This window comes from Lachancea thermotolerans (genome assembly GCF_000142805.1).
Source record: "Lachancea thermotolerans CBS 6340 chromosome D complete sequence".
NCBI lineage: Eukaryota > Fungi > Ascomycota > Saccharomycetes > Saccharomycetales > Saccharomycetaceae > Lachancea > Lachancea thermotolerans.
In genome coordinates this window covers 1372734-1396971 of record NC_013080.1, presented here as the reverse complement: position 1 = coordinate 1396971, position 24238 = coordinate 1372734, and the positions used below count along the sequence as shown (strand labels likewise).

At 48.8% G+C, this 24238-nt stretch overlaps 12 protein-coding genes and 1 non-coding gene across 13 annotated transcripts; 4 read left to right on the top strand and 9 right to left on the bottom strand.

Moving 5' to 3' along the window:
* Positions 1 to 55: 55 nt before the first annotated feature.
* On the top strand, positions 56 to 1261 carry ENT3 (Ent3p; the record flags this gene model as incomplete). The annotated part of the gene is made up of 1 exon (XM_002553395.1): positions 56 to 1261. The coding sequence occupies one exon, from the start codon at positions 56 to 58 to the stop codon at positions 1259 to 1261; it is 1206 nt and encodes a 401-aa protein (XP_002553441.1).
* Positions 1262 to 1380: 119 nt separating this feature from the next.
* Positions 1381 to 1916, top strand: BET5 (TRAPP subunit BET5; the record flags this gene model as incomplete). Its single annotated transcript, XM_002553394.1, has 2 exons — positions 1381 to 1417; positions 1474 to 1916. The coding sequence occupies 2 exons, from the start codon at positions 1381 to 1383 to the stop codon at positions 1914 to 1916; spliced, it is 480 nt and encodes a 159-aa protein (XP_002553440.1).
* A 48-nt stretch (positions 1917 to 1964) lies between these two features.
* On the bottom strand, positions 1965 to 4400 carry WAR1 (War1p; the record flags this gene model as incomplete). The annotated part of the gene is made up of 1 exon (XM_002553393.1): positions 1965 to 4400. The coding sequence occupies one exon, from the start codon at positions 4398 to 4400 to the stop codon at positions 1965 to 1967; it is 2436 nt and encodes an 811-aa protein (XP_002553439.1).
* Positions 4401 to 4926: 526 nt separating this feature from the next.
* KLTH0D16830g (KLTH0D16830p) lies at positions 4927 to 5412 on the bottom strand (the record flags this gene model as incomplete). Its single annotated transcript, XM_002553392.1, has 1 exon — positions 4927 to 5412. The coding sequence occupies one exon, from the start codon at positions 5410 to 5412 to the stop codon at positions 4927 to 4929; it is 486 nt and encodes a 161-aa protein (XP_002553438.1).
* Positions 5413 to 6831: 1419 nt separating this feature from the next.
* Positions 6832 to 7134, top strand: KLTH0D16808g (KLTH0D16808p; the record flags this gene model as incomplete). The annotated part of the gene is made up of 1 exon (XM_002553391.1): positions 6832 to 7134. One exon carries the CDS (start codon positions 6832 to 6834, stop codon positions 7132 to 7134), a length of 303 nt encoding a protein of 100 aa, XP_002553437.1.
* Positions 7135 to 7359: 225 nt separating this feature from the next.
* HMG1 (hydroxymethylglutaryl-CoA reductase (NADPH) HMG1) lies at positions 7360 to 10500 on the bottom strand (the record flags this gene model as incomplete). Its single annotated transcript, XM_002553390.1, has 1 exon — positions 7360 to 10500. One exon carries the CDS (start codon positions 10498 to 10500, stop codon positions 7360 to 7362), a length of 3141 nt encoding a protein of 1046 aa, XP_002553436.1.
* A 1005-nt stretch (positions 10501 to 11505) lies between these two features.
* Positions 11506 to 12765, bottom strand: FPR3 (peptidylprolyl isomerase FPR3; the record flags this gene model as incomplete). Its single annotated transcript, XM_002553389.1, has 1 exon — positions 11506 to 12765. One exon carries the CDS (start codon positions 12763 to 12765, stop codon positions 11506 to 11508), a length of 1260 nt encoding a protein of 419 aa, XP_002553435.1.
* Positions 12766 to 13230: 465 nt separating this feature from the next.
* KLTH0D16742r lies at positions 13231 to 13304 on the bottom strand. Its single transcript has one exon. It is a non-coding gene; the product is annotated as a tRNA-Val (tRNA).
* A 498-nt stretch (positions 13305 to 13802) lies between these two features.
* On the bottom strand, positions 13803 to 14597 carry RPL6A (60S ribosomal protein eL6; the record flags this gene model as incomplete). The annotated part of the gene is made up of 2 exons (XM_002553388.1): positions 13803 to 14318; positions 14583 to 14597. 2 exons carry the CDS (start codon positions 14595 to 14597, stop codon positions 13803 to 13805), a joined length of 531 nt encoding a protein of 176 aa, XP_002553434.1.
* A 21-nt stretch (positions 14598 to 14618) lies between these two features.
* KLTH0D16676g (KLTH0D16676p) lies at positions 14619 to 14951 on the bottom strand (the record flags this gene model as incomplete). The annotated part of the gene is made up of 1 exon (XM_002553387.1): positions 14619 to 14951. One exon carries the CDS (start codon positions 14949 to 14951, stop codon positions 14619 to 14621), a length of 333 nt encoding a protein of 110 aa, XP_002553433.1.
* A 201-nt stretch (positions 14952 to 15152) lies between these two features.
* TCB3 (Tcb3p) lies at positions 15153 to 19775 on the bottom strand (the record flags this gene model as incomplete). The annotated part of the gene is made up of 1 exon (XM_002553386.1): positions 15153 to 19775. The coding sequence occupies one exon, from the start codon at positions 19773 to 19775 to the stop codon at positions 15153 to 15155; it is 4623 nt and encodes a 1540-aa protein (XP_002553432.1).
* Positions 19776 to 20010: 235 nt separating this feature from the next.
* Positions 20011 to 21264, bottom strand: COG8 (Golgi transport complex subunit COG8; the record flags this gene model as incomplete). The annotated part of the gene is made up of 1 exon (XM_002553385.1): positions 20011 to 21264. The coding sequence occupies one exon, from the start codon at positions 21262 to 21264 to the stop codon at positions 20011 to 20013; it is 1254 nt and encodes a 417-aa protein (XP_002553431.1).
* Positions 21265 to 23103: 1839 nt separating this feature from the next.
* VMA6 (H(+)-transporting V0 sector ATPase subunit d) lies at positions 23104 to 24147 on the top strand (the record flags this gene model as incomplete). The annotated part of the gene is made up of 1 exon (XM_002553384.1): positions 23104 to 24147. One exon carries the CDS (start codon positions 23104 to 23106, stop codon positions 24145 to 24147), a length of 1044 nt encoding a protein of 347 aa, XP_002553430.1.
* Between the last annotated feature and the right edge of the window lie 91 nt (positions 24148 to 24238).

Genomic DNA, 24238 nt, shown 5'->3' with positions numbered 1-24238 from the left:
TCCGGCACACAGCGGCTTCGAAATCGTTCCCAGTGTAATCAGCGGGCCACGCACGATGAGTTTGGAAAACGGTCTGAGTAACCTGACGCTCTACGATGCGAAAAAGTACTTCCGCAAGGCCCAAAACATGGTGTTCAACTACACCGAAATGGAGGCCAAGGTGAGAGAGGCCACCAACAACGAGCCTTGGGGGGCCTCCTCGACCCTCATGGAGCAGATTTCCCAAGGCACCTACAACTATAGAGAGCGCGAGGAGATCCTTGGCATGATATTCCGCAGGTTCACCGAAAAAACGGCCAGTGAATGGAGACAGATCTACAAAGCCTTGCAGCTACTCGACTACTTGATCAGGCACGGAGCGGAGCGTTTCATAGATGATACTAGGGCCAACTTGTCTCTCATCAAGATGTTGGAGTCCTTTCACTACATTGATTCCCAGGGCAGAGACCAAGGCATCAACGTCAGAAACCGCGCCCATGAGTTGGTTTTGCTACTTGACGACGACGGAAAGATTCGCACCGAGCGCAGGAAGGCAAGAGAAACGGCTAAGAAATATAAGGGTGTGGCGGGAGGTGCTCCTTCGTCCTACCTGCCTGCCTCTGCCGTCAATAGGACTGCAGGCTTTGGCAGATCCACGAATAACGGAATATCTGTGAGTGCTGACTACGATAGCGAGGAAGAAGACTACCAGAACGGCAACTCGGTGCAAAACGGGCACGACAGCAACGCAAGAGCAGCCTTCAAAGACCTATCTCCCGCAGTTAGTGGCCTCGAAACCAGCAAACCACAAGACAACGGGGGTGACCGCGATGATGATGATGATGATGACTTCACGGACTTTCAAAGTTCAGCTCCGGTTGCCCAGGCAGCCCTCAAGACCACCGCGTCTACGTTGGCCGATTTATACTCTGGGATACCGACGCAGCCGGCAGCCATGGGCGCCAGCCCTTCGATGCCTGTTCCCCAAACCAGCACACCAGCTCCTGCTCCTCATGTGAATGTGGCTCAAAAGAAGCCAGACCCATTTGCGGGACTTTTTACTAGTGCCAAGGTTCACAGCAATGACAATATCAAGACTAAGGTAGCATCCAACACGCCAAAAGCTTCGACCCCTGCGTCGAACGACAACACTACTACCGCAAGTTACGCAGAAAAAGAAGGAGAAGACGATGAGGACGATGATGGATTCGGCGAAATGACCCAAGCCGCGCCCTCCACCGCAACAACAAACGCGCAAGAAGTTGATCTTTTGAGCTTTTGATTCACGGTAGTAGAATCTTGTTATCATTACGTACGTATGATGTAGTTTCAAACAAGTTGACTTTCCAGTGCCAAAAAGCTAGCATCGCAGCGTAGTTTTTGGTCACGCCGCAGACCGCAATGGCCATATACTCCTTCTGGATCTTCGATCGTCACTGTATGTATGGCAAGTGATGCTGCCCAGGTGAATTCACCCACATCCTAACTTCAAAGTAGGTAATTGCATATTCGATCGAGAATGGACCCTAAAATCAAATCAATCGAGCGGTACCACAAATTCAAAGCTAAATGAGGACACCGCTAAGCTTCTCTACGGTATGGTATTCTCACTGCGATCCATATCACAGAAATTGTCAGGCGAAGGGTCGCATAATGAAATTAGAACCATATCAACTGGGAAATACCGAGCGCATATATTGTGTACAGCTTCTGGTCTCTGGTTTGTCTTGCTGAGCGACCTCAAGCAAGAGGACCTTTCACATGTCCTGCGGTACCTCTATAGTGAGATCTATGTGAAAACGGTTGTACATAACTGGTTCTCACCCGTGGATTTTGCTGAAAGCGACAGCGAAAAGCGAGGGCAAGGGTTTCGGAAGATACGCAATCGCAACTTCCTGGCAAGTGTTGAACGGTTTCTAGGACCTATGGTCAATTAGATATTAATAATTTCTATTTTCTGATATGGCTCTTTTTCGTCTATACTGTTACATGGCGCCAAAGAAAACATCTGTCCAAAATTCGTCATTGAGCGCGTTGAAGCCATATTCCAAGGAACTCAAATCAGCCAATTGGAATGAAAGGTCATCGATAAGTTTGTTCGATACCTCCGAACCAGGCTGTCTGGCCTCCGGTGCGGGTGTTCCGCTTACTGGGCTGCGAGAGCCTGGAGGCGAAACTGGGTTCAGTAACATTGGCACGGAATTTTGTGGTGGAGTTGGCGTTAGTATGCTGGTAACTGGAACGCGGCATGCGTTCTCAGGGTAAGTTTTCGGGTCCTCAAAGAATGCCTTTAATTTGTTCGCGTAGATTTGAACAAATAGAGCCACGACATATCGAAGCTTGGAAAGAAAGTTGTTGTAGGGGAACAATGCAGCACTGTCATTCAGCAAGTGAGAAATTTGCTTCACAAGAGGAACGGCAGACTGCGTTGATTGCTTCAAAAAATTGAAAGCAGGCACCGTCATAGTAGTGTATCTGACTCTCAGCAGAAGCATTCCAACCGTGTAAACTACCCTGGAAATGTGAAAAAGAGGCAGAGATGCAATGAGCTCAGGCGTGAGCTTCAAAAATTCGTGCATTGCGCTTATGCAGGATTGCGCGAACTTGTTAAAAGATTCTGAGACTTCCGAGGGTAGGTCTCTAATGACTGAATGGTCTGGAAACCTAGCCATAAATCTTGAAAACAACCACTCGTGCAGATAAGCCTCGACCGAGTGGAAAAAGGCCAGGGCGCGTGCTCTACCAGAGGGTATTTCGTTGTAAACAATCTGCAGATCAACCTGAAGTTTGGCTATTAGGTTGAGCTGCGCGCTCGGTATCGGCCCCTCTTGGCAATACAAATGCTCGTCTTCAGCTTCGTGTAGCTTTATATGGACAGTCTCCAGAATGCGATTGAGCTTTGCAAAAGTCAGAAGAATTTCGTCCTCTTCACGCTGGTAAAGGGAGCGAGGACCCGACTCAAAAAGTAAAATGATGCGTGATGCTGTATCTTGCAGTGATCCCCATCTGTTTTGGACAGGCTGCCGCAAGAAAATGTTGATGTTTAATGCAGAAACGTAGACCAGAATGACCAGCCGGGCGAAGCTTTCGTTCTGAAACAAAAACTGTTCAATCGTAGCAGACTCGTCTTCTGCAGGTAAGGCCTTGTTATTCATCATCGAGAATAGCCTTGGTCTTTTGACAGGAATAAGGTCCCGGATTAGGCAGCAACAAATGTAGTTGAAGAAGTGGAACCGAGTCCGATTTGACCACTCGGGGAAATTGTACCACAGACAGAGGGTCAGAAGCGACTTCAGTAGCTCAAAAGACTTATCGCCTAGCCGCATCATGTGGTGCGATATCAAGCCAAGTGCGAAGTTATCCAATTTCATGTTTTGGTCGTCGTTGGACTGGTCGCGCTTCAGCATAAGCGAGACAGTGGCCATTACCGTCACGAAAAGAATAGGTTCCTTTTCGCGGAATTCGTCGAGTTCTAGATCGGCAGGTATCTTGACAAATGGGAGCCGGAACTTGTTCGAGATGTCCGAGCGATACAGGTCAAGCCTGAGCTGCGCCTGCTCTCTGGTGATGATACCTAGAGTGACTGGGTCCAACGCTAGCGGGACGCCGACGCTGTTCTCGATAACGTCGTTCCATTTGTCAGAGAGCTGTGTTAACCTATCGGTAACTGCGTTTAGGTTTTCGCGTTGCGAGGCAAGCAAGAGCTGGAGCTCGCGCTGCAACGAGCTACGGAAATGGCGGCGCTTGGACTCGCTCTCACCCTGGGCAGCGGCCTCTGTTTGAGTCGGCGCCTTGGGCGCCGGTGCTGCCACCCGTGCCATCGACAACGGCGGTAGGGGCAGTGCCGAATGCGCGGCCTCAGGCTCCGCCACGGGACGGTCCGCGGTTGGCGCGAGGTATTGCGGGCTATCACGCGAGCCCTGCGCCTCGACAGAAGTGTCGCTCTCGCGGCGGCGGCGCCTTGTCCTGCGCGAGAGGTCGAACTTGCACAGCTTGCGCCGCTTGTGGCAGCGCACGCAGGGCTTGCGGTAGATGTCGCTGACGTCCGAGGGCACGCACTTCGACTTTTGTGAGTGGCAGTTGGTGCACGCGAAGGTATTGCGCTTGGGTTTGCCCGCGCCCGTGGGCGCGGCCTCCAGCGCGGTGGGCTGGGTCAGACGCGGGTCGCCCAGGGGAATGCCCACTATCACCGCGCGCGACAGTTCGCCCGTCGCACCGCTGCCTCTCCTGCTGACCACGACACTGCTACTACTGCCACTGCCACTGCCACTGCCACTGCCACTGCCACTGCCGCCCGCGCTGCCGTTCCTGCTGGCCTCCTCGCTGCCCGCTTCACTGCCCGTCTCGCCGCCCGCCTCGCTGCTCGCTCCACCACGGTCCTCGCCCTTGTGTGTCACCTGCGCGATGTCATACCCGGACATTCAGCCCTCTCCTGCCTTCCTGGTGCCCTTGCGTGGGTGCTGGCCCTGCTGCTGTGACTGATACTGGCGCTGGTGCTTCTGTTCCCACGATGCACCGCTATGCCCAAAAAAAATCCTTTTGTGAGATGACTTATACGGAACAATCGATCTGCCGAACAAATCACACATACGACAAGATCACCCCGCCCCGTATCTATTCCCTATTCTCCCACTTTTAGGATCTGCGCGCTCTCTGTTGGTTACGGTTTCGTCCAGATCACGCTCCACGTTCGTATGTATCTGCTGAGTGCGCCAGGAAGCCTGTGTTGAACTTGTATTACTGCACAATTCGCCGACTTGACTTGCCTGCTGCTATGACTCTCTGCCTAAAAAACCTATCTTCGAAACCCGGTTTACCTATGACTGAAAACTGCCAATCAATCGCGCATGGCAGTAATAATAAGCCAAAAGACGCCTGCCGAATTTACGTACCGAAGCTTCGATGCCCTCATCGGCTAACTACCCTTTTTTGTGAATTTTTTTTTTTTTAAATTTTTCTGACCCTCGTTGATTTTTTTTCCCTGTTCGTTTTTGACCAATGCCGTTTCAAATCTAGAAGTAAAAAGGCGCGTCTGTCTGTCGCCGGAAAATCATTCCTGAGCCATGTTTCATCAATGCGGGCAGCTGCGAATTTTTCCGGAAGCTTGTATGCGGACTTAGGGGTTCTCCGGCAGGCACAGGCGCGCTCTGAATAATCACAGGACGCGTGGAGGCTGGACTGCCTATCTTGGCCCGAGGCCACAGTAGGGCTTTGTTTCTGTTGCTGTGCCGAGCACGGCGCGCGAGCGCAGATCGGCGCACGGCAATTACCCCGCATTGCACATTTTGCAGGTGTGGCGAGGGGAGAGCCCAGAGACAGCCGTAGCGGCACGACGGGCGGAAAGATCTGCGTTGCGCAAAAATGTAACGGACGGTCATATGGGTGCTTGACAATGCAGCGCCGTCGGATGACGCGCCGTGGGAGTTGCGTCATGAGGCATAAAGGGGTCTTGAGGCACGTGACCGCTGCGCGGTCACGTGCGTGGGACCGTGGGTGCAGACCGCGAGTTAGTGCGTTAGGCTCTTAGATGGTCACGGGCATGCAAACCTTTGGACGGGTAATTCCCGACCGCCCGCGGCTTGGCGCTCGGCCTCGCCCCGCGCCCTGGTGGCAGGTAGCGCAACAGTGGGTGCCGCGGGCTTGCGCACTGTTGGGTTTGCGCGCTGCGGGTTTTGCTGACATGGCGCGGGGCGGGCCTCGGACCCACTGGCAAGAAGCCGACTGCAGCCGGTGGGCGCCGGACTAGGACGGAGCGGCTTTGACCGGTGTGTTGTCTGCCGAGTATCTTTTTTTGGATTCCGCGCAATTCGGGCCAGGCCTAGAGGGCGGGCCAGGCCCTTCGTTTGTGAGGATGTTCAGGGCAATGGTGTGCTGGTCACGTGCCCCTGAGCGTGTAGTGTGACGATGAGATTGTGACCCCGTCACGTGACCATTCCAGTCGTCTTCCATGTCACATGCAGGTCTGTGAACACGTGACCTAGGGAACAGACACTTCGTGCCACGTGCAAGCCACGATCACGTGATCTGTCTCTGTCATGTGACTTGAGGGGCCTGCTTCACTTATCACGTATGCATGCTTTCGAAGGGGAATGTTACTCCCTGCGTGGGTTTGTCTCTGTACGTAAATTTGCCACCTCACGTGATAACGGCTTTTCCATCCCGCGGCCGCCGGCAGAAAGACGTGTTTGATCGCCCGCCCCCGCCTGCTCGCTGTCTCGTTTAACGCTCTGCGCGGCGCATAGCCCTGCCCCTTGCCGCGCTGTCGCATGTCCCTCGGTTCCAACAACATGATTTGCGCTCTAACGCGGGCTTACAGGGTCGCTGCGCTCCCTTTTGCTCTACGCAGTGCGTCTCAACGCGCCTTTGATTGCCGGGCAAAATCGTACCAGCGGGCCTTTCAACCAATTTCTGATACACAAGGCACCCAAAAGGTCTCCTCTGCATGAATCAAATTCTCGGTGGCTATGGAAACGAAACATCTGCTTGCATGATTTCGCATGACGAAATAACGATTTTCCGGCGACATGACAGCACAGAAAGGAGCTTGGCGGAGCCCCACGCTAGATGGCCGCATAGGAGGGCTCTTAGTGAGCTCAAAGAAGGTGCGTGAATCAAGAAGTTGTTGCCGATTGTTGGGAATCTCGCAAACGCAGATCTTGGTTTGCTCGTCGTTTGCCGAATATTACCCATTTAGTTTACGGCAAACTCAGGGTTTCGACCAGGCGTATAAGTACCAGGCAAGATTTGCTCTATCAGACTGACCCAGCTTATATCAAAATCATTCATCAATCAATCCCTTTTTTCTACCTTGATTTCTACTGGATAATCCCTCTCTTAGCTACCAAAATTACTATGAAGTTCTCAGTGTTGTTTTCCGTTTTCTGTGCCAGTGTCGCCTCCGGAATGTGCATTGTTAGATTCGACCAAGATTTCCCCATCCCAGTGGATACCACGCAGCCCGTCGGCGATTTTATGTGCAATCACGCGGAGCTATGGCTTCACAAGTTCAGTAACGGCACTGTTGCGTTGGAGTCAATCGACGACAACAGCATCGTGCAGATCATTCCAGATGACTCTGTGTTCGCGCAAACAGCCGAGGATTCAGGCTACCTTCAATCCACGGACGACGACGAACTCGAGTGGGCACCAGCTTAATGCACGGCTTCGTACGCCTCCTCCTTATATCCCCAGCTGGCTTGGGTTTTATAGACATACACTTCTACGCATATAGCCGGTACACAGTTTATGGCACGTTTTAACTACGTTCGTTGAACTCAGAAATTCACAAGAATCGGAGGGATTTATTAAATAGGAATCTGCGCCAGGGTTTGCAGATATTAGTACATATTTTCGCGTGTATTTTAAGGGTCGATGCTAATATTACGATTTGATGCAATTGACGGCGCCCTCTTTGAGGCGCTTGACGCCCTCTTGAGGGGTCGCCGGGGTTGCCGGGGTCGCTGGCGTGCTTTTTCCACGGTTTAGAATCATGTGACTCTGCACCAAGTGGCCGGCGGCCAGCGCGGAACACAGAGAAAGTTCACCGGCAAGAACCGCGCAAGCCACAACCTTAGCCAGTTGGCGTGCGTTGTCTCCGGGAGCCGTAGGATGTGGTCCGCGGACACCTAGCAGGTCTAACATGGCAGACTGGGGCTCCAGAATGGTACCGCCACCGATAGTGCCCACCTCGATCGAAGGCATGGACACAGAGATCTTAAGATCGCCGTTGACCTCGTTCATCAACGTGATACAGTTAGAACTCTCCACGTTCTGCGCAGGGTCCTGTCCCAGGGCCAAATAAACAGCAGTTAGCAAATTGGCAGCGTGGGCGTTGAAACCACCGACAGAGCCAGCCATGGCTGATCCAATCAGATTCTTGGAAATGTTCAGTTCAACTAAAGCCTTGACATCGCTCTTCAAAACCTTGCGCACCACGTCACCAGGAATGATAGCTTCGGCAACAACACTCTTACCACGACCTTCGATCCAGTTAATTGCCGCTGGCTTCTTGTCTGTACAGTAGTTGCCTGACACGGAAACAATTGACATGTCGTCCCAGCCGAATTCTTCAACCATTTGCTTCAAGGAGAATTCGACACCCTTGGAAATCATGTTCATGCCCATAGCATCACCAGTAGTAGTCCTGAAACGAATAAACAACAAGTCGCCTGCTAAGGCGGTCTGACAGTGCTGCAAGCGGGCAAAACGGGACGTGGAGTTGAAAGCCTTCTTGACCCTATTTTGACCTTCTTCAGAGTCAAGCCAGATCTTGCAAGCGCCAGCTCTTGCCAGTGTTGGGAACCTGACACATGGGCCTCTAGTCATACCATCTTTAGTTAGAACGGTAGTGGCACCACCACCAGCGTTGATAGCCTTGCATCCACGCATTGCGGAGGCTACCAAGCAACCTTCGGTGGTAGCCATTGGGATGTGGTAGGGAACGCCGTCTATGACTAGGGGACCGATGACACCTACTGGGAGAGGCATATAACCAATAACGTTTTCACAACAAGCTCCCAAAACGCGGTCGTAATCATAGTGTCTGTATGGCAAACGGTCGGTTTCAAGTACAGGAGCGTCAGCAAGTCTAGCCAATGCGCGACGACGAACGACAACAGCGCGCGTTGTGTCACCCAGTTGCTTTTCCAATGCATACAGTGGCAACTTGCCTCCGACGACTAGGGAAGCAACTTCTCTGTTGTTCATGCTCTTGACTCCCCCAGACTTCATGATTTCTGCTAGGGTCTCTAGAGGGCGCACAGTTTTCTCATCTAGGTCGCTCTCGCTTTCTTCTTCGGATGATGACTTAGATGTCAAAGGAGGGGAAATAGGTTTCTTTGGGGCAGGGGCTACAGACTTACCGTTAGTTTTTTCGGTAGCGTGTTGTTTGGAGGCAGCAGATGATTTTTTTTTGTTGAGTTTCTGCAGTTGTTTAGCGGTAAACTCCGTGTGGATTCTTCCAGCGTTCAATAAATAGATATTGATGGACGCACTCACAACTAGAGCAAACAGTACAAGTTTACTGATAAATCTGTCACGGATGGACACACTCACATAACGCAGAGTAGACAAGATCAAATCTTCGACTTGAAAGTATACCTTCATTGGCTGGTAGTACTGTGCAGGTACCAAGGATATCAGTACACTACTCGAACCGCTCTTTCCTAAGCTACCTGAAATGAAGTCTGGTAGAACAGGGTCTGATGGCTTTGAGTATAATGCTGAAAACGTCTGGTATGTCCATCTCGCACCAAAGCTGTAGAAGTTGAAGCTTATGAAGCCGATAACGACGAGCAGTTTCAGTAGAATGACACTGGTGTTTGAAGTGAGAATGGAAGCTTTCGATTGGGTTTCAGCAACAGATACAGACTCCGCGGTGCTCTTAATAACACCATCTTCCTCGAGGGTCTCCTTGATGATTGTAGAACGGTGAATAATGTTAATTTCAAGCTTTAGAGCCAGTACGGAAGCGTAGTATGTGCAGGTCAAGATCAAATCATAGAAAAGAACCAATGAAGCCAAAATGCAAAAGTTTCTAAGCGCTGTGAGGTCGTGAGCGTAGAGAGAGCACCCTAGGAAGGCGACTATGCATAATAAATGGTCTTGTAGCAAGCGAGCGCCTTCTTCGCACATAGCGTGGAAGACTAGCTCAGAAGCGTCATACTTTTGAGAAAAGCCGTACTTCTTTAAGTAATTGAGGAGGTAAGACGCCAATCTAATTTTGTGATTGAAGCCCACAATGACGACAACGAAGGGGATACCTTCGATCAAACTCAAAGCGGTGACAGGCAGCTCCAACAGTACTTGACTAGTGTACAGTCCGAGGCATAGTGCACTCGTGGAACCGACAATGGCGGCCAGTGCAATCCAGAATTTCGACTCGGTTTTCTTTCTCATCTCGAGAAAGAGACCTGCAACAGTGTACAGCATTGCAACATAAGCAGTACCGATAATGAATACGTCAAACATCTCAGCATCCTGAATTTTCCCAAGCAAAGTGCTGATTGTTGAGATGATACCATTTTTGATGTCGTAGAGTCTGAAGCGGTGAGGTCTCAGTGTCCAGGTGGTACCGTCCTTGGAATGCAGCACTTTGGGTAGCGTCAGGTTCTCCTGGAGAACGAACTTGGTGCCATTGCTCTCAACCACAACGTTATCCAGCTCGGGTAGGCTGAGGGTGCGGTTGTGCGACTTGAAGTCCAGTTGCGTAAGATAGTAGTGCTCGGAGAACACAGCAGAAGCGACTTCTTCGCCGCTCAGCTTTGTCCACGCGCCTGCATCACCTGCGTGCAGATAGTGAATGCATTCGTCTTGCAACTGATCGGCGTCACTGTTACCCGCGAAAATGCTTTTGGTGTCCAGCTGCCACCCATTGAAGTAGCTGCGAACCACCGACAAGTATGCGACAGCCGCCAGGGAGATTGTAATCAGAATAACATGAATGGGTTGTCTTGCTGAGAGCTTCGATATGTAAGCGAAGGGCTTCGCAAGCGACTTGAACTGCCGGAAAAGTAAAGGCATGGACTTTGGTCGATTCACACAAACGCAATAGAGCACACCGAAATCAATTGCCCTGAGTTTGCAGATCTCACTTCACTTATATGCCTCTTAGGGTCGAGAAATGTAAAATTTTGATATTTTACCGTACCTACCTGAAAATTTCGTTCCGGTGATGGCTCTATATTCACCAAAATATTTTACCACTCACTGTACGAGGGACGTTGAATCAGCCGATAACGTGATGGAAAGCTATGTGATTCGTTTCCAGTGATATGGAAGAAACGGTTGACGCTTCCTTCTCTGGTGCCTTTGGGCCCTGCGGTGTTTACGGCTTTGTTTGGCCCCTGCGACGCCTGATATTTGACGAGAATGTCAGGGACTGTACTCAAAGGAACTGAGCTCTCAATTATGAGCTTGCGCAAAACCTGTGACTTCTGAGGGTCTGCTCAGGGATCGGCGGCTAGCTGACTTCTAGAATTAGCCCGGAAGAAAAGACTTATTTCGGCTTCTGGACGCTAAATGGCAGCGATATAACCCAGTGAAATAATCGCTCGGGCTTAGAATATTTCGGTCTAGAGCTTGAAACGTCGGGCTTTTCTTTGCCACGACCGATAGAGATAAACGTGGGTGTGCAAGGAAGGGGGATATCGGAGGCTTAGGTACGAGATATGATATTTTAGTTCCATGTCGTGGTCAGTGATTAATATATATATAGGTGCTACAGGAAGGGCCCGATGAGATATGCATGTGCTAATTCCGCCGATATCAACCGGTAAAGCTGCATTGTTCTAATCTCGATGGCTTATTGGCGAACTTGAATATCTGGCGGGGTGACACCCCTGCCTCTGCACGACCCACACTAGGCGGCTTCAGCGTAATGTTTCTTCTAGGGCTAAATTCTATCTTTCGGCATCGTGGTAGGCCACAGATTATGGTAGTATCCGGAAGGCCACCGCGTTCTTCCCTGGCGAAAAACAATTAACTATGTCACAGTATAGAGTTATATATATGAGCACCGATGCAGGCTTATTTCATAGAAACCAGCTTGACGTCAAAGGTCAACTCCGAGTTGGCTGGAATGCCTGGTAGGGCTTGCTTGCCGTATGCGTATGGAGCTGGGATAACAATTCTACGTTCGCCGCCAACAGCCATGCCGGCGACACCGATGTCCCATCCCTTGATAACTTCGCCACGGCCCAAGTTGAAGTTGAAAGGCTTACCGCTGGTGTTCTTGTCGAAGACCTTGCCGTTCTTGAGCTTACCGATGTATCTCATGCCGACCTTGGATCCCCTCTTTGCGGTTTTACCCTGGCCAACGACGCGGTCCTCGACAATGATGCCGCCCTCTAGTGCTTGTGTCTTTGGCTTGGTCTCCTTGGCAGCCTCCTTGGCGGCCTTCTTGGAAGGACCCTCTTCTAGGTTCTTCTTGAACTCGACCTTTTTCTCCTTCTTGTCCTTCTTTGGCTCCTCCTTCTTGGTCTTCTTGGTCTCTTTAGGCTGCTCAGGCGCCTTCTCTTCGTCACCGTCTTCTTTTTCGTCTTGCTTTCTTTTCTTGTTCTTGTTTTTGTTCTTGTTCTTCTGCTCGTCTTGCTGAACTAGCTCCTCGATGCGGCTCTCGACGTCACTGACGTCCTCCAAGTCATCTAGCAGCTCGTCCTCGTCTGGGGTCAGATCGTACTCCTCACTGTCGTATTCCTCAGAGTCTTCCTCCTCAGAGTCGTCGTCTCCGTACTGTGGCTGGTCGAATGGGTGCTTGACGTAGTTACCAGTCAAGTGGATTGGGTATGAACCAGTGAGGACAAACTGAACCTCCTCTTCAGGTGCAATTACCAAGTCTAGGGTCTGCTGGAATTGAACCTTAGGCGACAGAGTCAGCACAACGTACTCTTGGAACTCATCGTCTAGCTCGGCCTCCTCTTCCTCGATAGATCCCTCGGACTCCTCCTCTTCTTCTTCCTGCTCCTTCTTCTGCTGTTTCTTAGACTTGCCCTTGGATTTCTTGGCGGGCTTCTCCTCCTCCTGCGCCTCTTCCTCGTCGGATTCCTCGTTGTCCAGCTCGTCTTCGTCGAAGTCGCCACCTAGAATGTCATCCTCGTCGTCGTCGAAGTCTGGGTTTCTCTTGATAATTCTCAAAGTGGAAGGCTTGTTTTCCTTGTCCACTGCCTCTGGGTCCACAGCAGCCAAGGTGATTCTAACGGTCACTGGCACAGTGACATCAATGGCAGGCGTGGGGGTGTAAGGCTCAACCTTCAAGTTGTAAGTAGCTAGAGGTAGTAATTCAGACATCACGCGGTACTTTAGTTATGAGAACTCCTTTTTCGGAGGCAAAACTCTGAAGCTCATCGCTGGTTCTTTCTATACTACTGAAATTTTTTTAAAGGCTTTTGTAGTAATTTCTTTTTAGTAATTATGTTTCTCGAAATTACGTGCCCCGCGAAGAGCATTCATTATGGTGTAATAAGCGCCGAAAGTCATAAAGTATGTTTTACTAGCAGCCTGTGAAATGTTTACACGCTGTGCCGGGACACCAATCTTTCTTCTTGCAAGGGTGGTAAACTTGATACGTTGTTGGTGCGCACACAGATTTGGAGACTAACTTCTGCGTATAAAGGGAAAAATACCAAGATCTGTGAAAACTGAACTTAACAGTGGATCTCACCAAGTAGTATGCCATGGTTCCTATTCAGTAGGTCTCTCTACTGTACAGATTGTTTCAGATAAGATAAGTAGCGAGCGAAAACGGCAAAAAATTGATTTCGCCCAGGATCGAACTGGGGACGTTCTGCGTGTTAAGCAGATGCCATAACCGACTAGACCACGAAACCACTTTGTTGAATGAGAATTGCTTGCATTTGTATATGACCCTTTCAGCTTATCTCCTGCCTGGTTCTGTGGTTGTTCAAGGAGTATTAAACATATTGTTGGATTAATTTTAAGTTTGTGGGCTTGAGTATGCCCCAGTCGAAGCTGACGAATCATAGGAGCGCGAGAAGCCAGCCCAAAGGCACATATCTTGTACGTCCTAACACGTGTCTGTGCATTTTATTTACTTCAACGACTTCAAAAACCTCTTGTAGTCACGTACGGTGAGATTCTTGCCGGAGGAGACTACCGATTACAACGTTCTACTCACGAAAGCAAGGCCCAAACAATTCACGAGGCTTATAGGTGCTTCGTAGACTTTACCTGAATATGGGCAACGCTAGCGCAGCTTTATGCCAATTGATAAACTTGATGTGAAATTAGATTTGTATACACTTTAGGTGGAAACCCTAAACAGAGAAGTACGTAAAAAAAGGAGGACCCATCTTACAGGAATCAATTTAGAATTTCAACAAGTGTGGCTTGTCACCGCTCTTCAAGGAGAAAGAGGAAGCCAAGTACTGCTTCAACAATGGGGTCTTCTTGATCTGAGCCAACAAAGCCTTGTCAACAACCTTTTGGTCCTCGACACGCTCGGACTGGATCTCCTTCTTGGCCTGCTCGCCGAAGAAACCAGCCTCAGCCTTTTGCTTTCTGGTAACCTTTTCTCTGGCGAAGTAAGCGACGTTGTACTTCTCAACGTCGACACCCTCCAAGGCGATTTTGGTGGATGTGGCAATGACGTAACGAGCGTTGACTCTTCTCAATGGAACACCGTTGACCTTGAATGGACCGGAGACCAACAAGGTGTTGTCCTCCAAGTGCTTCAAGTAGACAACTCTCTTGCCTCTGAAACGACCGGCCAACAAGATCAAAACGGTACCTGGAACCAGAGAAGCGCGCAACTTCTGAGGACGCAGGGCCTTTCTGGACTGCTTTGCAACTGGAACGTCTTCAGCTGGATACCACTTTGGAACCTGAATATTTGTTAGTAAACTCGCTCGGTGGCAGCTATCAGTATCGGAAGCGCTCGAACGCAGGAGATCGGGGGTTCTAGGTTACATGTACAGCACACTTGTAACTTTGCCAAAAGGCCGTGGCGTTAACGATTAACTTGTCTGCAAACCGTAGCTTCTCCAGCCGGATACAATACCTGCCCCTGAATTCCCACCACAGCTCTGATCTAGGTTTCTCAGCACTTCCATAACACATCTTGCTTATTTCTCACTCATTTGACATACTTTTTGGGCACTCATTTCGTTTGATGTTTCGCTTGTCTATGCTATCCTGTAGAGTCCAGTATCGTCAACTTCCATCTTTTTTCCAACAGAGTATTGCAGCATCGTAGTACAGGCATCGCGGCCGACGGACAGTGAGTGTCCACCGGGAGGTAGTGGTTGGGTAGGCAGCGCTAGGAGCCTGCCACCGAGCGCTAGGCAGGAGCTCCGCCCGGACCCAAGCACGATGGAGGGCGCTAGGCAGGAGGATTGGTCGAGCTTCCGGTGCGACTGGGCTGCGAGGGCTCTGCCACGGGCGCTGCGAGAGACTACTGTTCCTTCAGAAGGATCATTGGTAAAACTCTCGAGGCACTCGAAATATTTTTCAGTCATTAAATTTTCTTCCAAAACTTGGATGTATGGGTTCGCAGTCACTTACTAAGAATTACATATGATTTTCACAGCACATTCTCAAGGCTTTTTAATGGTATCGTGATGACCACGGTCCCTACAGAAGCATGCTGCTACTTTAACCGCAAAGAACTTTGATATACATACACGCTCAATATTACAAAAAGTTGACGTATGTACGAACTAGTTCTTGTATTCCGATGGAATTGAAGGTACCGGAGGCACATCCTCATCGTTGCCGTAATCAATCTTTAAGATGAGGTGTCCGCGGCCTAGCCTTACCGAAATCTGGCCTTCTTGTTGGATCTGAGGGTCACCTAGGTTAATCTGAGCAACACCTAGCTCGGTATCCTTGCCGAAGCGGTGTACAGTGACACCCCCAAATACTAGGTTAGCCTCTGGTGAAGCCTTGAATTCACAAGACTCTCCAAAATCAACCCACCCTTCGGAGTTTGATTTCTTGTTCTCCGTACGATACATGTGCTTGATTTTACCACCTTGTGCAAGCGAGAAGCGAACCTGCAAAGCCTTGCCCATGTTTTCGGCGCCCACCAAAGTCACTTTACCTTTGTAGGTACCGTTTGGCGCCAGAGTACGAGCAAAACTGCTGGCCGTAGAAGCTGAGCGCTGGTGAATGGGGCCAGGTGCGCCAACCACACTCGACCCGTCTCCGTTTTTTGATGCGACCGCTGGGGCTGGGTGGTAGGATTCGACTTTAGCGTAGCTAGTGTTAGGTTTTGTGACGTCGTAGTCGGCGGACAGCTTAGGGGCCAAAGACCTATTCTCGTTTTCCCTGGCTTGCTGATCGGAGCCAGCACCCTCTTCGCCCTCTTCTTCATCCATCTTTGAGTCTTTGGCATCCTTCTTGGACTTTTTGGTGCCAAAGCTCTTTAGGAAACGACCACCTTTCTGTATTCCTCCAAAGCCCGCGCCAGCGACATTTTGCGCTGCTCCAAGGCCAGCACCTGCCACATTTTGCGCGGCGCCGATACCAGCACCTGCCACACCAACACCTAGGTTGGCAACGCCACCTATAGCCTTTAGTGGACGAGAAGCCAAGCCGCCCTTAACAGGATCTAGAGTTGGGAACAAGTACTCGGGTATAAAGGTAGCAGCCAATTTAATAGTCCCTTGTTTTTCTAACTTCAAGTCCATGTCTTTTGTTTTTTCAGGCACAAGTATTTTGGTGTCAAGGACAGTAGAGCACAGCAAATCATTGGAACCAGTTCTGTCCCAGTCGTAAACTTCCACCACAACTTTTGACCTAGATCTTGATGGGACTGGGATTTCAAGTTCCTCGTTCCATACCGGAGACAATGTTTTCTTAATAACTTCTGTTTTTTGAACTTCCGATCCATCCACGTTGATGGCAACATAAGGGTCCGATTTGTTGTTTCTGTCATGCGAAGGTAACCCGTCGGCAGAGATTACTTTCAGCTTCATGATACCGGTATCCTCGATAGACTCGCTAGGTGGCAACTCCACGGAAGCAGGTGTGTATAGGAAGTGGACTTCAATTTTCGATCCCTCAAATTCAACAACGGTTGGTTTCTCAAGCCCCTTCTTTAGCAACTCGGAGGTGGGATAGGAGGCCTCGCTTAATACATCTGATAGTTCTTTGGGCTCAAACTTTTTCGTCAGTCTGAAGGTGATACGGCTGTGCTTTAAGTCACGAATAAAGCAGGACCCGCTATCTGGAATTGCTTCGCCTTTTCTAGACTTCATGGACGTAGATGCAGGGCATGCAAGGTCATCAAACAGAACCTGCAAATGCGCAGAATGCTTGGAGAGTTTGCCTCTCAAAATCTGGAAACTCAAAACACCAGAGTTTTCTTTGAGCAATTCGGTGACCGATCTCTTCTCTTTCTTCTTCAAAGCCTTTTCATCTTCGTCATCCACGTCAATCTCAACAACTTCGTACAAATCAGGGTCCTTCTCCATCTTCTTCTTCAGTTCTTCTTGATCCTTAGCAAACTTTTCCTTACGTTCCTGGATTTTTGCTTCTAGCTGTTCGACCTTTCCTAGCTCATCAGGGGAGTAAACTTGCGTCACTGGTAACAGAGACATTGCGATGTTGATGTAACTCTTTGTCAGCTTCATATTCTTTCCTAGCAATCTGCATTGCGAAGGCGGCTCATCACTCTGACCAATTACGCCAGAGTCGGTCTTTTTCTCAAGCAGCTTCGATACCGGAATTGAGTATGAACCTATTGGCCTGTCTTTTCCGACCTTTTGGTAATCAATCACATCAACAACTATCGTTTGCTTCTCAGATGTAACTGGAATATAAACAACAGCGTTGAAATTAGGCTCACGATTGTCAGAGAAGTAGTGTGTTCTGTGCGTTATTCTCTTATTCAACGACACGGTAATGTATGGATCAATGTCACCAACTCCAGATAAGTTCTCGTCGACTAGTGCGTCCTGGATGTGAAGTCTAGCGACACCTATAGGGTCACGAACAGAATTTGCGGGTGCAAATGATCCCGTCATTACCACAGGCTTCCAAGCAGCAGACATATAAATCCGACCCTGGGGAGAGGCCTGTAAAACAGACTGGCCAGCATCAGCCATGCTCAGGACATCTTCCATTGAAGTTGAGTATTTGCACAGCTCTTCCCTTCCAGCAATTCCTTGGTCGTAGACTTTCAAAAGCAGTGTCGAATTCTTTTTTGAGGGAACCAAAACCTCAATACTTTGCTCCCAAGAAGGCTCGTTGATGCGCCTCAAAGTTCTAAAGTGCATAACAGACTTACCATCAACAAACAGCTCGGCACTTGGACTCAAAGCGCCTTGCACAGCAGTTGCATGCTTCAAGTTTGTGATCTTGTGCAAGGTGGCTTTCAAGATACCAACATCGGACGCAGACTGGTTTGTTTCGGCATTATCTTCCTCTTCAGCTCTTTCTGGAGCACCCTCATTAGCCTCCCGGGCTTCCTGTTCTTCCTTATTAACAACTGGTAGCCAATGAACATCATAGTTCAGGGTCCCTCTCGAACGGCCGCCGGACGTGATTTTCGAAGTTTTATTCTCTAAAGTAGGATTTTGGAAAAGGCCGTTAAGCTCTAACTCGACTTTGCCAATAACAGTGTCCTTTCGGATATCATTGAAGTCATAACAAGTGAAATATAGTTTCTGTTCCAAAGTGTTCACTAGGACGTACTTGGTTTCGTTCCAGCGTGGAGACTTGACGTCAGACTTGACAGAGGTACGGATCGTAGTTTCCCCAATGTTGCCCTTTTCTGCAGTCAGAGTGACGTAGGGGTCAACTGTGTTGCCTATAAAGTCAGAGCCTTTCAAATCGTCTGCTGAGTGGATAGTAACAGCAACAACACCTATGGCATCTTGAGATTGGGCAGCCATTATCTCCTCAACGTCAATGTCCAAATGGTGAGGGTTGTAAAGCATTGGGCCAACATTTGAATTAATCATTGTCTTAACAAAAGTCTTCAACCCAGGCAAGAACGACATAATATCCAATCCAAGAGTGTCACCGCCTACAGGCTTCAAAGCGAAGTCAATGAAAGGTGGCTCCAGAAGGGAAAGCTGAACAATTTTGATATTTGGGAATGCGGGACCAAACTTAATGGTTATACGCAGTCTTCCCTTACAGTTAATGTCTTCCACCAAGACAGGCAAAGATTTTGAAACAAATCCCTTACCAACCGTAACACCGAGTGCAATCTTGGGGTTGATCTTTTCTTTGGCTTCCTTTCGGGTCATATCGGAGACATCATTTGGAGTGAAAGAAAAAACCCAGTCCATTTCCACAGTGTCCTTCCCTTTCTTCGTATAAGACTTGATCCCGTCAATCGTGGGAGATTTCGTGCCCAATGTAAATTCATCCAAGGAGATCGCGTCAATACCATAGCCTGGAGCTACACCCGCCAGCTGAGGGTTAGCAATGTCTTTGACCTGCTGGGATAAAACTGGCATATAAATAACCCAGAACTTCGAGAGAAAAGAGTTTAGCCATAATGTCGATTCTGTTCTGTCACTTAGTGTTTCTTCCACGGTGATCCTCGTAAGATCATCTCTAATGTTTCTATTAAAACGGCGAAACTCGGAACGATAAACAGAAGCTGTGCAGAAAAATACAAAACCCAAAGACCACCAAGAAAACCCCCAATGGGCTAGCAACCAAGAAAAGAAACAAGTCCCAATGATGCCGGCCATGTTGTAGTAGATATCATTGTAAAATCTCTCTGTAATGTAGGCCTTGACAACATTAGAATCCGCGCTCGCGGGTCCGTTCTTACTCCCGTAGAATGCACCAGTAGATCCCCAAGGATAAAGCATTTCAGGCTTGTCAACGGCTAAGTTTTCGCTCAGTGTTTCGATAGTCCTTTGCTGTTGTTCATAGGCTGATTTGTCGATACTAGTCTCGTGCAGGTTTTTTTCCCTAGGAGTAAGATGTTTCGCTTCTTTGGGATCAGTAATCTCAAGGGGGGCTGGCCCCACCGTTCCGTTCGCATTTGGTGGGGGTAGCTTCATGACGCCCGGGGCATTAGAAGCGACGAGGATGTCTTTGTTAGATCCAGGATAAGAGGATGTGGAACGTCTCTGTTTGACGCTGCCGCTGCCAGTCACGCTTTTGTTGACACTGGGCATGTCCGCATAGGCTTTCTCAGCGAGTTTCCCCCCGACTTTGGCTTCTTTGGACTCTAAATTTGAGTCCACCGGTAGTGTGGCATTGTTGGGCATGTTTACAGAGCCTAGTCTCGCGGCAAGACCTCTATTTTTGCACAATTGACTAACAGTGAGTATCCTTGAAGAACCGTCGCTGTTGTATTTGTCGCTAAGCATTCTTCGCAGGGGTACATTTTTTTAGGTCAAAATATGCAAGAAGCCGAAAACCGTAAAAAACTATAGAATCCTCTCTATTTTTGATAACCCCGATGACACTGCTGACACGCCGAAGCCTAATAGAAGCAAGGTTCTTAATGTTCTATACACCTGCCAAACATGTTGACAATATCCGTATGCTAATCCCAGACACTTAGCTATTTTTTTGAACAGACTTGGGTTCCAAAATGGATGATTAGTAGTACTTACTAGCCAGTTCTCGTCTCTTGTCCATAGCTGTCGTTAATTGGGCTGTGGTGTACAAACCTGCCTCCTGGATTTTGTCTATGAACAGATGGTGGTAGTTGGCATTACAATCAGCGAGCCTGAATGAACAATACACCAGCTGGAGGCATACAGAATCTGACAGTAACTCGATATGTGGGGATAATTCCTTCAGAAGCGCGTCGCAACATGACTCAACAAACTGGAGCATTAAAGGACAGGTCTTTAACTCTTTCTTTGGGGAGCCCAGCAATGGAATGGTGACCATTTGAGTAGGTGCGTCGAACATAGAGGGTACGACGGACAAAGCGCTGTAGACGTGCTCACGGAATGCTTCGATTTTGCGCTTCACTAGTAGCTCACGCATTGTGTCGTTTGCAGTCTCCAAAACCTGGAAAGAAGCCATCTCGGTGCACACGAATTTGTGTCGCATGACTAAAAACACCTGTATCAGGGTCTGCGGGCTTGATGAAAAAGGCGGTATGGAAGATAAGAATGTGAGTATTTTTTTCATGGGGTTGGCACTGAGGTTGTGGCCTAACATCTTAACCAAGCCCTGCATCATGGTAGTGGTAATTTCCTGTGATATAGAATCTGCAATCTGACGTACTGTGTCAACGTTAGGGAATTTGCTCGTGAGCTTGCGTGCGTGCGAGTGACAAAGCAGAGCCTCTTGGTAGTGTCCTGTCTTGATACAAGTAGATGTTAAAGCAGGTAGCTCGAGGAGCTCGTTGATTCTGGTTAAATTTGATAATACAAGCGCTAAGTTATCGTCTGTAGGGGTTTCGCTCTTACTAGCAGCATCGAGCCTGAGTTTATGCAGGGCAGTATGAAAAGCGTCCTCTGACTGCTCTGCTTGAGGCTCGTCGAGCACGGACAGAGCCGGATCCTGCTCCTCGATAGGCTCGTCCTTTTCCAACTCCCAGAGCTTGTCAATCTCGGAGAGCATTATAGACAGCTGTGGCTCAATGGGCTCACCAACAAGCGCATCACAGATCTCTGCTTTGTTTTCTAACAATATTCCTTTAAGCTCCCTCTCAATCTTAGCTATTTCGGCGTCAACCTCTGCGATGTCCTCGACGATACTCCCCGGTACCGGCTGTGATGAAAAGTATGCTTCATACGCGTCCTTGCTCTGGAGAGCCTGGCTCAAAAACTCCCGCGCGTCCTGCACACGTGTTGGGGAAACAGGGACTCCATCTAGTAGTATTTCGAGAGCGTCCATCCCTGACGAATTGGGCCACCTTTCAGATGTTGGTATCCGAGAAGAAGTGTGTTAAACCTTGTTGGCACTAAATACGAGAAAGCCTAAATTTCTGCGATTAGCGCTTATGGGAAAAAGTGGACAAGATGGGCTATAAATCCTGTGATCGTCTTGAGACCTTCTAGAAGAGCCTGAGCTGTCTCTAGGCTTATAGTCTGTTCCATGTTCAGTTCCTTGTTTTTTAGTGCATGCGAGTCCCATGCTGATCAGAGAACGCTATCTCCTCAAAGTCACACAATGCTTGACAGGAATCCGCTAGGTGGAAGCAAGCACCCCTACACTCTTCAGCAATTGATGTCCTTGGTGAAACTCACTTGTGGGGCGTGTCAGTTTTGAGAGGCTCGTATGCTGCTCTCGGCTTCGTGAACGAATTCTTACTGAAGATCACTTCGCACCGATTTGACTAAATTCAACATCTTAGTACTTTATATGGAAGACTCTACCGTTTATTTTACCGGGGCACTCTGCAAATTGTTTTCCTTGCGTAAAAAAGAGCTATAAAACCCTTGAAATATCACTAGACGCTGCCAGCCGGGAGGAAGTACGCAAAAGAACGATCGGACGATTGCTTTCGGTAAGCTGCCAATCGAGGTGTGGGCAGGGGCCTTTATTGGCTATTTCTTGATAGTGATTCTGGATTATGCTGTTGACAGAAGTAACTCAATCATGACTTCTACAAATGTTTGATGCGTTGCAGCTCAGGCTCGAGCAACGGCAGATATTTTAAAGTTTAGGAAGAAATCCAGTAATTTCACCTTCTGGCACATTTTCCCGCTCCCGCACTTTCAATAGCGCCCTGTGCACCAAAATCAGCGTACTTCTACAAGATATAGGGCTTTTGTATGTTAGCCGCTGAGACTTGAATAGCGCATGTTCCACGGAGTCAATGCAAGCGAATTCTAATTTGCGTCGCCAAGCCTAGATCGCATTAAACTCCGTTACAAAAGATAAATGGCGAGCACGGAATGAAGCCGTGTGATCACCTGCTTTAACTGTTGGCCTAGCTCGGACTCTAAGCGCACAGAATAGGTGATCGCGGCGTTAGCAACATCAACATCTGACACTTTACTGTTCGTTTGTAATGCTATCGTGGACATGTTCCCTTTAATTAAGGCTCAGCGAGGACTGAAACAAACTTTGCGTGAATCTTTCTCTCTTAGAGAGGCATGTTCGCCTGTTGGGTCGAGGCCTTGTCCCTCCCGGAGCGATTATCTTTCAATAATTATTTGGTAGGGCATTTTTGGGCTAATTTTGCAAGGAAGGTCTTGACCATTAGCTGGTCGAAAACATCTAATTAGCAGCAAGAACGGACCGTAGATCCTAAAATACACTAACTTACTTATCCATACAATGCACAAATGGCACTCCAACTACCCTGGGCATCGCAGCGTTTTTTGAAGGCGCGATGATGCCCATTGACGATGTTCTAAAAATGCGTAGACGAACTCGATTGCGTACTCACGATCGTATTATCTCGGTCCTCACCTGATAGCACTTTCACGTGATGCGTATTCCTAAATGTACTCTTTTTTTCCGTTTCCTTGCATCACCCGCAACGAGCTCACCACCTTATAGGGTTCTGTATCAAGAAATATATATCGAATAAAATATAGGACAGACGGTTCTCGGACTATCTGATTCATTCGCTGACACTGAGTTAGTGAGGGACTGATTCGTTTTTCTGTTAGTTGTTTACCGCATCTCATTGCGTATACAATCTGTTCAGTAAGAAACTTGTACTTCCAAACCTTGTTTCGAGCTTTCCAGGTTCATCTTTGACCAAGACAATAGACCTCTGCAATGGAAGGAGTTTTCTTCAACGTGGATAACGGGTTCATCGAGGGTGTGGTCCGCGGCTACAGAAATGGTCTGCTGACCGGGAACCAGTACATCAACCTGACGCAATGCGACACGCTGGAGGACTTGAAGCTCCAACTCTCGTCAACCGACTACGGAAACTTCTTGTCCTCTGTGGCCTCGGACGCACTAACGACGTCCATCATCCAGGACAAGGCCTCTGCAAAGCTTTACGAGGAGTTTCAGTACATCCGCGACCAGTCCAGCTCCGTCACCAAGAAGTTCCTTGACTACATCACGTACGGCTACATGATCGACAATGTTGCGCTCATGATTACAGGAACTATTCACGACCGCGACAAGGCTGAAATCTTACCTCGTTGTCATCCGCTCGGCTGGTTCGATACCTTGCCCACGTTGACCGTGGCCACGGACTTAGAGTCTCTATACGAGACTGTCCTTGTCGACACGCCTTTGGCGCCTTACTTCCGCGACTGCTTCGACGCGGCTGACGAGCTGGACGATGTGAACATCGAAATTATTAGAAACAAGCTCTACAAAGCGTACCTTTCTGATTTCTACGAGTTCGTGTCGACTGAGATCGAGGAGCCCGCTCGCGAGGTTCTGCAAACGTTTTTGAGTTTTGAGGCGGACAGAAGAGCTATCAACATCTCGTTGAACTCCTTGCAAAGTGGAGACTTGATCAACCCAGACATGAAGCGCGACCTACTCCCAACCTTTGGTAAACTCTACCCCGTGGGTACTGAACAGCTTGCCTCCAACGGTTCCGACTTCGAAGCTGTGAGATCCATTGTCGAGAACGTCTACGAGTACCGTGGAATTTTTGAGACTGGCAACCTAGAGGACCATTTCTACAAAATGGAAATGGAGCTGTGCAGAGATGCCTTCACGCAGCAGTTTACCCTCAGTACTATATGGGCGTGGATGAAATCTAAAGAGCAGGAGGTGAGAAACATTACGTGGATAGCCGAGTGCATTGCGCAAAACCAAAGAGAGAGGGTCAACAACTACATCTCCGTCTACTGAAAGGCGAAATAAACCACTTTGAGCAAAATATATTAATGTTACACTTTTTTTTTATAAAATCTGATCTTAAAATGGCACACCTTTTTAATCC